General features: G+C 39.9%; 1 protein-coding gene across 1 annotated transcript in view; it reads right to left on the bottom strand.

The window, feature by feature from the left end:
* Positions 1 to 13,310, bottom strand: part of ADAM32 (ADAM metallopeptidase domain 32) — a gene marked incomplete at its 3' end in the record, with an annotated part of 166,323 nt that overhangs the window by 56,438 nt on the left and 96,575 nt on the right. The window contains exon 15 of the mRNA XM_082680384.1: positions 327 to 432. Within this exon, the coding sequence (XP_082536510.1) occupies positions 327 to 432 (106 nt within the window). The remainder of the gene's footprint in view (positions 1 to 326; positions 433 to 13,310) is intronic.

Raw genomic sequence — 13,310 nt, 5'->3', positions numbered from 1 at the left:
GCATTAGGCATTTATTAGGAATGCATCAGATTGGTTTCTTTGACAAAAAAGTAAAAATAAACAATGGTTCTCCATTTATGGCAATATATCTAAGGAAAATGTAACACTTTAATGCTAACATTTAAAGTAAAAAGTAAAGCCATTGATACAGGCTTAATAAGCCTGTAGCACAAGAAAGATGCCAAGGCTAGAGATTTTGATTTCAGATTTACTCCCATACACATGTGATACTTGAAACCACTGGAATGAATGACATATATAGAGAAAAACTAAAAACAGAATCTTACAGAACACGAGAGGTTATCTTTAATATTTGCATAGCATACCTCCATGCACAAAATTTATATTTGCTTCTTTCTCTACCACAGTTCCCAAACCTATCAGTTTGAGACTGTATTTCTTCATAGCAGGCAAATGGAGCATTTTTTGAACCTGTCAAAGTTAGAAATATATTTGGATTAAAACTTCCTTTTTTTCCATCTTCCTCAATTTCCTCATATATTTATGTTTCTTATGTTTTTTTCTCTATTATTATCATCTATTCAAAAGTTTCCTAGTGACGTTGTAAGAAAAAAGAAATGATTAAAGTGAAAAGTAACGCTCATGGTTATTTCTCCTTTTACTTCATTTTCAGTCATTTCCATCACAAAAGATATTATGAGGATGGGGAGAGCTACAGAAGTGTAAACCTTGAGAGGGCTCTGTGAAAGAAGACAAGAGAGAGAAAACTATACTTGTTCTCCTAGATTCTGAGTAGGAATTTATAAAAAGCCAGGTGTATAAAAAAATCTCATTAAAGAAAGCTCGTATCTTCAGAAAGTCTGAAGTGAAGGGACCAAAATTGCCAAACTATAAATTTACCTATTTTTCCTTCATTCCTATATTAGTTTCTTTATCATTGTATAAAAAATTACCAATATACTGGCACCTTAAAACAATACCCATGTCACAGTTTCTGTAAGTCAGGAGCCTGGCAAAGCACAAGCAGGTTTTCGGTTCAGGGTCTCACTAGGCTGAAATAAAGTTCTTAGCTGGGGTTACAGTCTCATTTGAGGCTGGAGTCCTCTTCCAATCTCACTGGTCGTTGGAAGAATTCATTTTTTTGCACCCATTGCTCCATTGTCTTACTATCTGCCAGGGGTTGCTCTTGGCCCCTCAGGTCCTAGTCACACGGCCCTCTCACAACAATGGCAGCTTATTTCTGCCAAGCCAGCAAGAGAATCTTCTGACATCTTCCTTCTTCTAAAGGCTCACATTATTAGGTGAGGCCCCACTCAGAATGATCTCCCTTTTGATTAATTCAAAGTTGACTAATTATGGACCTTAATTACATCTTTAAAATTCCTTCATATTTACTATGTAATCTAATCATAGGAATGATATTCCATCATATATTCACGGGTTCTCCCCCAACTCAGAGAGGGGATTATCCAAGAAATGTACACCAGAAGAATATTGGGGGCCATCTTAGAATTCCACCTAGCACAGTCACCGTCTCCAAAATGAACCTTGCTAAGTCTAACTGCCCATCTATAAAATATAAAAGTAGGTAATAATATCTACCTCAGTGGATTGTTATGAAACTTAATTAAGATGATGCTTATTTAGTCACTCTTTTTTTTTATTAATTTATTAATTTATTTTTGGTTGCATTGGGTCTTCGTTGCTGTGCATGGGCTTTCCCTAGTTGCAGCGAGCGGGGGCTACACTTCACTGCGGTGCACGGGCTTCTCATTGCAGTGGCTTCTCTTGTTGCAGAGCACGGGCTCTAGGCTCACAGACTCTAGAGCGCAGGCTCAGTAATTGTGGCGCCATGGGCTTAGTTGCTGAACAGCATATGGGATTTTCCCGGACCAGGGCTCGAACCTGTGCCCCCTGCATTGGCAGGCGGATTTTCAACCACTGCGCCACCAGGGAAGTCCCATATTTAGTCACTCTTAATTCCCATCTAATCCTTCTCCATTTTCTTTTGAGATTAAGAAGGTTTCTCCTATTTACCAGCTCCTTCTATGATTTACATTTTCCCCACTATTCCCTTTAATTTTTTACCTTCTCCTAATTCTATCTCTTTCCACCATTTTTAAACATTGGTCCATCAAAGGTGCTTGTATATGTACCGTGAGGACAGGTAATGGTATTTCTGAGTATTCACAATGTTTATTAGCTCAGTTGTGAATCTGAGAATACCAGGTTAGGAATGCTCTTCATCCAGGCCAATTTTTACTCATTCAAATAGTGCTTCTAAAGGTACCAATGAGCCCTGTATTTAATTTCTCCCTTGAATACCTTCTCTCATTAGTGTTAGGGACTTTCTTTCAGCTCAGTCTGGGTTTTCCAAGGTGATATGGAAACACCAAAAGGGCAACACTTTGAAAATGTGAAATCACATGTCAAATATTTCCTTAAACCCAGTATACTGATGAAGTCTACAAAGTAAGAGAATTTTCTCTTCTGTAGTCCAAATAGTGTATTTAGATTCCCTCTAACCTATTATCAAATGCTATGAGGTACCACAAAATAGTAGATGGACTTTCATAGACAGATGTGCATGGCTGGTACTAGGTCAGTAAATGTGGGTGCTGGAAAACTACTGCAAGTAGTTTAGGCAAGACTCATAAATAGCACTGCAGAGTAGGGAGTCTGAGGTTTTACTCCCTTGACCACTATTAGAGACGACTAGTTTACGTTTCCAGTTAGATGGACTAGAAGGCCACCCCATCTCAACTGTAATAAAGGGAGCCATTGAAACGTTAGCTAAAGTTTTATCTTTTATAACCTGACATCTTTCTCACCTCATCTCATGACTAACAGGCATTTGCAACTTAACATATCCTAAAACCAAATTGTTTTACACCCTAGGCTTCTTTATAGGACCATTAGTCAACCAGTGTTCAGGCGAAAACCTAGGAAGAATTCCTGATTTCTTTTTCCCCCCCTCACTGCCTGCCTCCACCATCTAATCCATGTATTATGGACACTGCCCCTAAATACAGCCTGAGCATGACCACTTCTCATCTGCTGCGCAGTCACCACTCTAGCCTGTGCTATCATCAGTTCTCTTCTAATATGCTACCATAGCTTCTAAACGACTCCCCACTTCCACTCTCCATAGTACATTCTCCATATCGTAAGTCAGAGTGATCTTTTTAAAAAATAAAAATACATCAGCCTCTTACTTAAATATCTCTAGTGGTTTCCCATTACATTAAGAATAAAATCCAATTTTCTTGCCATGGTCCTTACTCAGCCTGGTTCACTACCTTTCAGCCACACTGCCCTTCTTTTCATCCTTGAACTCACCAAATTCATTCCTAACTCAGAACCATAACATTTGCTGCATTTCTCTGCCCAAAATGCTCTTTCCTAAGATCATCTTCTGGCTGACTTCTTCTTAATATTAAAGTTTCTACTCCAATTTCACTTCCACACAGAAACCATCTCCGAACACCCTGTCTGAACAGCCTCACCTTCATCATCAGTCTTTTTCCTATCACTCTGTTTGCTGTTGCTTTGTTTGGGGGATTTTTTTGCTGTTGTTATCATACCATTCACCACTAATGGAAATGATTATATTTATTTACTTATTTACTAATTTTTTTATTGTTTATGCCTGAACCCTTCACTGGAATATAACCTCCATAAGAATAGGAATCTTTTTTTTTTTTGTCTTTCCCATCCCTGGGTTTCCAGTCCTAGAAGAATGCCTCACCCAATTAAGGTGATAAATAAATATTTATTGAATGAATGAAAAAAATCAACACCTTGGGGAACATATTCCATGATCTGTCTTTCTTATGGAGTTTGACATCCAAAATCAAAACCTCCAATAGGAATTATACCTATTCTATTTGAAGCAATAGAGATTTTTAAAGATTAACATTTGAAACAAACTCCTTAGTGATCTCTCCCAAATTATGTTTCCAATGTCACCTCACTAATTTCATTAGTTTCTGTTTTGTGGCCTTCTAGATATTTTTTATTGAAAGAGGCAATATCGATTCTACATTTTTCAAATAACTTGTAGACAGAACCAATTTAAAATTTCCACAAATTCATGATACGAAGTAAGAGTTGAAATTTTTTCCTCATGGCTCCTAAAACAGTCCTAAGAGATATTTAAGATAAATAAGCATAAACTTACTTATACAATCTGAAGCCACTTGAGCTATATAATTCTTTTCCATCTCCAATAAACTATAGATTATTACTGTCACACCAGCTGAAATAATGGAGAAATAACTATTTTCAAAGAAGTCCAGGAAATTCATCACTAATTATGAGAATAACAAGAGACAGATTAAATGAAATATTTATTATATTGGCACTCAAGGAAGAAATGTAAGTAAAGATTATCTCTCTATCTCTTGTTTTCATTTATGTTTACACTCCAGCTTCATTCTTCTGTCTCACTGAGGCCCATCCTTTTCCACATGGTCAAAAGCATAGCTGCCCAAAACTCTGGATCTTTATTTATGATAATTTTGAGTCCTTAGAGGGAAAACTCTCTTGTTTAACTGTCTAAAAGTCCCAGAAAAGAAACTCAGAACCTCCCCAACTCCCTTAGCATGACTTAGACATTCAGCTCAAAACCCACCAAATGTAGCAAGGTTGAAGAGTACTGCAGTTAGACTGGGTCTGGTTAGGTACCCGCTACTGTCCAACCAAGTATAAACAGGGGTATAAGACCAAACTATACTAATAACATATTTCCCACAGTAACCATGTGGATATTAAGCAGTTCTTAGAAAGTGGTACTAAGAGGAAAATCCTACCTGAGGCCTCTGCAGAAAAAGATGAATCTAGAAGCCTACTGTGAAATCTTGCCTCTTACCATCAATAAAACAGTTTATGATACTCTGATCTATACTAACCTCTGCCTTCTCTATATAAACTTTGGTACTCCAGAAAAACATGACTACTAGAAAGCATAAACTGTTACCATAACCTCAACTTTGGCTAACTGTGGGCAAGTGGGGGGCAATTGTCCCCCAATATCCATTCCTTCTTTCTTCCATTCAGTAATGGAACTTTCTTGTTATTAGCAGGGCACATCGACACCAAGCTAGAGAAAACATTTTTCAGACTCCCTTGCAACTAGATATGGTATGTGACTAGGTTCTGGTCAGTGGATTATGAGTAGAAATTATATGCAAAACATCCAGTTAATGGCATTAAGCGCAAGCTGGTTACACTTCCATTTCTTCTTTTCTCCATTCCATGGGCTAGTATAAACGTTTTGTGCTGGAAAACTACCTTCTACCAGAGACACAAGGGATGACGGAGCAAAAAGAAAGACGACAGGTTCCTGAAAAATGTCATAGAGCAAAGCTGTTGAACCATCTTTGATGAATTGCCTATCTCTGGAATACTATATGAGAGAGAAAATACAGTCTATCTCTTTTGAACCACTGGATTTTTAGGTATCTGTATAATAAGTTTATTCTCTAACTAATAATGAGGATTGCCATTATAGTAAACCAAATGCTTTAGGAATGGGTGTCCCATATAAAATGTATTACACCAGATGCCACGGTTCACTAGTAACAGGGAGACCAGATTGATCCAGACTGAGCTCCAAACTGATCCACAGTGTTCAGAGGACCAGTGGGAGCACAGGTGGTCAGCTCTACCCAATATCTGCATTGCAGTCATTGAAGAGTTTGCAGTACTGAGTCCAGTGGGATCAGCTGTTAACATAGGCAATCTTACAGACACTTTAGAAGCAATTATTACCATTCATGAGATCAAACAAATTAAGCTCAGTTGAATGACCACTTTGAATACTTGTAGTTTCCATTACATAATTCCTGAAACTTCCTATTTATCTTGGTCTCACTTTTATGAGATTCTATCATAGCACTACTTCTTCTGAGTTCTAAGACACTTTATTTTTTCCTCAGATAAAGGTACAAGCACTATATTCAGAGAGCCACAGTTCCTATCTCCCTATCTCCCTTATATCTGTCATATCAATAAATGCACTACCTATAAAAAATTTTCTAGGGGCCAAAGACAGTGGGCCATCCTCTATACCAGAATTAGAAATGTGCGACAGACTTTAAGTCTAGGTGTTTGGGGCCAAATATTAATTAAATGAATTGACTCCCTGGGGATACTAACTTTCAGAAAATAATTTATTGGTAATAATTTATTGGTAATTAACTGGTAATTTATTGGTAAAGAAAATAATTTATTGGTAAAGAATTTTTGAGGCCTTGATCTCTCTTGGTAAAATTATCCTGGACATTTTATCAAGAACTAGACTAGGACACACATCTACTTCTCTGACATTTAAAAAACTCTCATTGAGGAAGAGATCAGCAAGATGGCAGAGTGAGAGATCTCTCCAGCCTTCGTTCCCTCCCCCACAACACACAAAAACAACAGTTAGCTCTCTACAAACGAAAACAGCCCTGGGAGGGGCTCAAGGGTACGATTAAGAACCTATAGCGGGCTTCCCTTGTGGCGCAGTGGTTGAGAGTCCGCCTGCCAATGCAGGGGACACGGGTTCGTGCCCCGGTCCGGGAAGATCCCACATGCCGCGGAGCGGCTGGGCCCATGAGCCACGGCCGCTGAGCCTGCGCGTCTGGAGCCTGTGCTCCGCAACGGGAGAGGCCACAACAGTGAGAGGCCTGCGTACCGCAAAAAAAAAAAAAAAAAAGAACCTATAGCAACACAGCGGAGCAAGAAAGGAGACTAACTGGACAGAAAGGACCACTGGGTAGATGACTTAGGGGACATACTTGGAGAGCGCCAGGAACACAGAAGGGTGGGGACTATCAGCATCTGTCATGCAGTGGATGCCACCACCGTCCCCAGTGGCCTGCTCTCCAGAGGACACGGCAGAGTTTGCCAGGAGGGCCTCCACAACAGCCATGGACACCCCACAGCTTTCACAGTCGAGGACCCCACAGGGCTCACCACAGGAGGACCCCAGCAGCCCGCTCCACAGAGGACACTGGCAGCTTTCTCCGTGAGGCTATCAAGAGCCATCTCCACCCAAATAAGAAGATGCTGCTGCACCCCACCCAGAAAGAGCTGCTAGCGTTCTGGCCAAAGACCAGGGCTGCCCCTCCACCCCAAACGCTGCATATGCCCCAGACCCCAGAGCCAGAGCTGCTCCATGGGCACCCAGTCACCAGTCCTGTGTGCTGCCCAGAGCCTTAGACCCTGGATCCACTGTTGCTCAGCAAGCACATGCTTTCCAGGCCTTGCCTCCACGGATGCTCCACGTGTGCCCATGCCTGAGACAGCAGGAAAAGCCTACAGGTACTATCATACAGCTAATACTATACTTATCTAACTAAGTGTAATATTAAGCGTTCTCCATCTAAGAGAACATCGCTAAATCACAACAATGTTTTACTAATTTCTTACTACTTTCATTCAATGTTGACCCTATACAGTGCAGTAAGGAAATAAAAAGAAGTAAATAACATACAAACTGGAAAATAAAAAGTAAAACATTCTTTATTCTCAGAAGACATGATTGTGTGTGTGTGTGTAGAAAATCCAAGAAAGTCAACAAAAAATACTAGTAGAGCCAGTGTGGTAGGTATTGTGGGTCATTATCAAATTCCAGTGATCTCTGCGAAATATAGCTTTTTAGACAAAAAAGTATACAGTCAGTTTGCTTCTAGCAGTAAATTTCGTATCATCTTTGTCAGCATTTGTATAGGAAGAAATAACTCGGAAAGCGCTAGATGTTTGATTAGTTACCAGGCAATATACAAAATGTAAATTTTTTTTCTTATGATGATTCATTCTGAGCAAGTACTCTGAATTCTTATTATATAATATTTTTTCCATTTAACACTTGTTCATCTACATCATGGTATAATTCTCTATTCTGTGATGACCAGTTAGAATAAGATTTCTCTATATTTAGTAGGCATCATTATGACTTACTATATCAGATCACAGATAAGGGGTCAAGATACAAAAATCGATTGTATTTCTACATATTAGCGACAAACAATTGGAAAACCAATCTTCATAAAAACAACACTTTTTACAATAGTACCAAAACCTAAAATGTAGTTAGGATTAATATAAAATAAAGATATTAAAAATATGTTCATTAAACTACAAAACGCTACTTAAAGCATCATGGGTTGCAAAACACAATATTGTTAAGATATTAATAATCCAGAATTCATCTATAAATCTGACACAACCTCAATCAAAATTCTAGGAGGCAATTTTTTGTTTTTAGAAATTGGCAAGCTGATGTTAAAATTTATATGGAGATGAAAAGGACTCAGAAAATCCAAAGCAGTATTGAAAAAGAATAAATGAAGTTGAATGACTTATATTACCTAATATATAAAGGTTTACTATAAACTACAGTAATTAATAGCATAAGGATAAACAGATTGATGCAGAAGAAATCTAGAAATGGAACTATATTATATTATCAACTCATTTTAAACAGAGATAGCAAATCAATGGAATGCAAAAATAATAATCTTTCCAAGAAATAATGATTTAAAAGAAAAGTTAGGTTCAAGGTGAAGATGGTGGAATAGGAGGAACTGGAGCTCAGCTCTCCTCACAAATATATCAAGAATACATCTACAAATGGAACAATTCACACAAAGCACCTGCTGAACACTAGCAGAGGACCTCAGACGCCTAAAAGGACAAGAAAAGATCCCCGCATAACCAGGTAGGATGAAAGAGAGAGAAGGAAGAAAAAGAAAAGAGGAAACGGGATGGGACCTGCTCTCCTGGGAGGAGTTGAAGGAGAGGAGAGGTTCCCGCAACTGGAGAAGCCCCCTCACTGGCAGGGCAATTAGCTGAGATAGAAGGGGAGATGCGAGGGCTATCAGAGGAAAGTGCAGCAACCAGTCTGTGGCAGGCAAGACAGAGCGAGATTTACACAGATGGTCCATGCCACAGCCTGCAAGCCCCAGGGTGAAACGGGTGTCTGCCAGTGCCGGAACATGGGGTTTGGAGAGCAGACCCAGGGAGAGGAGGGCTGTTGGCTGCTCGGAGACAGCCTGAGGGGACAGAAGTGAGGAGCTCTGCAACTGGGAATGCTCTTGGAAGAAGCCTGGACCACCACAGAAGTGAGGAGCCACTGTTGAGTGATGCATGAAGGGCGGGTCTGCCATCACAGCCTCTCTCCCCACACGCCAGCCCATGCCACCACAGGCACTAGGAGGGGCTCCAACCAGAGTGAGCATGCGTGCCCCAGTTGTTTCCACCTTATCCCCCTCCCACCTGAGTGAGCACGCACGCCACAGTCAGTCGCTGCCCCACCCCCTCCCGCCGAAACAGGCCAGCATGCCCCCAGTTGCTGCCTTCGCTCCCACTCGCCTGGGCAGTGAGCAGATGCCTGAGGTAGCCCACATGCAGAGGTGGGGCCGAAACCAAAGCTGAGCCCCAGGGGCTGTGCAACTAAGAAGAACTGAAATCTCTCCTTGCAGCTGCACAAGCCACGGATTAACCACCACGATCAGCTTGGTAAACCCAGCACCTATAGAACATCTGAAGGGACAATGAGCGCTCCCACGGCTGAGACGGATCCAGCTTTAGCAGCTGTGGACTTTGTGGGCACGTACATGCAGGAGCTGGGCCAGGTCAAAGTCTGAGCTGCCTCCACAGTGCCCACAGCGGGTCCAAAGACCTACCTAGAGGTCTTGGAGTGTCTCCTGGGGAGGTGGAGGTTGGCTGTAGCTCACCATGTGGGCAAGGACACTGGTATCAGAGGCCCCAGAGAATTTTGTTGTTGTTGTTGTTGTTTTATTTCTTTTTTAAAAAATTTTCTGGGGTATTTTTTGTTTTGGGGTTTTTTTTTTGTTGTTGTTGTTTGTTTTCTTAGTTTATTATTTATTGTTTTGGTTTTTTTGTTTGGTTGTTTAATTGGGTTTTTTTTTGTTTTCATTGGGGATTTTTTTTGGATTGTTTTTATGGTTTTTCTTGGTTTTAGTTTCTCTGTTTTATTTTGTTTATTTGGTTGCACAGCACAGCTTTCAGGACTTTAGTTCTCCAAACAGGGGTCAAACCCAAGCCCCCAGGGGGGAAGCACTGACTTATGGCTGCAGGACCGCCCAGGAATATTAATTGGCATGACCTCTCCTGGAGATTCCCATCTTGGCACCAAGACCCAGCCCCACCCAACAACCTGCAAGCTCCAGTGCTAGAACTACTCAGGCCAAACAACCAGCAAGACAGGAATACAGCCCCCCCACCAGCAGACAGGCTGTCTAAAGTCATACTAAGCTCCTGGACATCCCAAAACACACCCCTGGACAAGGACCTGCCCACCAGAGGGACAAGACCCAGCTCCACCCACCAGAGAACAGGCACCAGTCCCTCCCATCAGGAAGCCTACACAAGCCCCTGGACCAACCTCCACCACCAGGGGGCAGACACCAGAAGCAAGAGGAGCTACGATCCTGCAGCCTGTAGAAAGGAGACTTCGAACACAGTAAGTTAGATAAAATGAGATCACAGAGAAATATGTTGCAGATGAAGAAGTAAGGTAAAAGCCTCTCCTAAATGAAGAGGAAATAGGCAATCTAGCAGAAAAAGAATTCAGAATAATGATAGTAAAGATGATCCAAGATCTCGGAAAAAGAATGGAGGCACAGGTCAAGAAGATACAAGAAATGCTTAACAAGGACCTAGAAGAACTAAAGAACAAACAAACAGTGGTGAACAATACAATAACTGAAATGAAAAATACACTAGAAGGAATCAATAGCAAAATTACTGAGGCAGAAGAACAGATAAGTGAGCTGTAAGACAGAATGGTGGAAATCACTGCTGCAGAACAGAATAAAGAAAAAACAATTAAAAGAAGGACAGTCTCAGAGACCTCTGGGACAACATTAATTGCAAGAACATTCAAATTATAGGGGTCCCCGAAGAAGAGGAGAAAGAGAAAGGGACTGACAAAATATTTGAAGAGATTACAGTTGAAAACTTCCCTAACGTGGGAAAGGAAATAGTCACCCAAGTCCAGGAAGTGCAGAGTCCCACACAGGATAAACCCAAGGAGAAACACATCAAGACACATATTAATCAAACTAACAAAAATTAAATACAAAGAAAAAAATATTAAAAGCAGCAAGGGAAAAGCAACAGATAGCACACAAGGGAATCCCCATAAGGTTATCAGCTGATTTTTCAGCTGATAACCTGCAGGCCAAAAGGGAGTGGCATGATATCTTTAAAGTGATGAAAGGGAAAAACCTTACAACCAAGAATACTCTATGTAGCAAGGCTCTCATTAGATTTGATGGAGAAATCAAAAGCTTTGCAGACAAGCAAAAGCTAAGAGAATTCAGCACCATCAAACCAGCTTTACAACAAATGCTAAAGGAACTTCTCTAAGTGGGAACACAAGAGAAGAGAACAAAAGAGGAAGGGAAGAAAAGAGACCGACAAAAACAAACACAAAACAATTAAGAAAATGGCAATAAAAACATACATATTGATAATTACCTTAAATGTAAATGAATTAAACGCTACAACCAAAAGACACAGACTGGCTGAATAAATACAAAAACAAGACCCATATATATGCTGTCTACCAGAGAGCCATTTCAGACCTAGGGACACACACAGACTGAAAGTGAAGGGCAAATGGAAATAAAAAGAAAGCTGGAGTAGCAGTACTCATATCAGACAAAATAGACTTTAAAATAAAGACTGTTACAAGAGACAAGGAAGGACACTACATAATGATCAAGGTATCAATTGAAGAAGATGTAACAGTTGTAAATACAGATGCACCTAACATGCACCTCAATATATAACGCAAATGTTAAGCCATAAAAGGGAAAATCGACAGTAACACAATAATTATGGGGGACTTTAACATCGCACTTACACCGAAGGACAGATCATCCAGACAGAATATTAATAAGAAAGCACAAGCGTTAAATGAAACATTAGTTCAGAGAGATTAACTGATATTTACAGGACATTCCATCTGAAAGCAGCAGTATACACTTTCTTCTCAAGTGCACATGGAACATTCTCCAGGATAATCAGATCTTGAGTCACAAATCAAGCCTTGGTAAATTAAAGAAAATTGAAATAATATCAAGTATGCTTCCTGACCACAATGCTATGAGATTAGAGATTAAATACAGGAAAAGAAATTATAAAAACCACAAACACATGGAGGCTAAACAATGTTACTAAGCAATCGATGGACCACTGAAGAAATCAAAGAGGAAATCTAAAAATACCTAGAGACAACAAAAACACGACCATCCAAAACCTATGGAAGGCAGCAAAAGCACTTCTAAGAAGGAAGTTTACAGCAATACAATCTCACCTCAAGAAATAAGAAAAATCTCAAATAAACAACCTAACCTTATACCTAAAGCAACTAGATAAAGAAGAAGAAACAAAACCCAAAGTTAGTAGAAGGAAAGAAATCATAAATATCAGAGCAGAAATAAATGAAATAGAGACAAAAAAAAACAATAGCAAAGACCAATGAAACTGAAAGCTGGTTCTTTGAAAAGATAAGCAAAATTGATAAGCCTTTAGCCAGACTCATAAAGAAAAAGGGGAGAGGACTCAAGTCAATAAAATTAAAAATGAAAAAGGAGAAGTCGTACACCACAGAATACAAAGGATCATAAGAGGCTACTACAAGCAACTAACCATAGCCCAATAAAATGGACAACCTAGAAGAAATGGACAAATTCTTAGAAAGATACAACCTTCCAAGATTGAACCAGGAAGAAATAAAAAATATGAACAGACTAACCACAAGTACTGAAATTGAAACTGTGATTAAAAATCTTCCAACAGGCCTTCTAAATATGTCCTTCCACTCACTTCCTCCTCTTTTCTCTTGTCTGCCATCCTATGTGTGGTTGAATTTGCTCCTCGCCATGTCTTCTCACAAGACTTTCAGGATCAAGCAATTCCTGGCCAAAAATGAAAGCAGAATCGTCCCATTCCCCAATGAATTCGAATAAAAACTGGTAATAAAATCAGATACAACTCCAAGAGAAGACACTGGAGAAGAACTAAGCTGGGTCTATAAGGAACCGCACGTGACGTGTCACACATTTATGTGATCAAGGTCAATTGCATCTTAACGTATCAGAACATCACTAGTGTCTGGAACAGCTGCCTGTGTTTGATGGGAAAAATGGAATGGCTCTCTCCTCTTTTCTTGATCTTTCCTCATCACTGCTCACTGTGTAGCTCAGTAATAAATATGTGAAACCTTTTGTTGGAAAAAAAAAAATCTTCCGACAAAAAAAAGGCAAGGACCAGATGACTTCACAGGCAAATTCTATCAAACATTTAGAGAAGAGTTAACACCTACCCTT

This window comes from Grampus griseus (assembly GCF_964374135.1).
Source record: "Grampus griseus genome assembly, chromosome: 21".
In the NCBI taxonomy this organism is placed as follows: domain Eukaryota; kingdom Metazoa; phylum Chordata; class Mammalia; order Artiodactyla; family Delphinidae; genus Grampus; species Grampus griseus.
The sequence above is the reverse complement of the archived record's forward strand: the minus strand, read 5'-3'. Positions and strand labels throughout refer to the sequence as shown.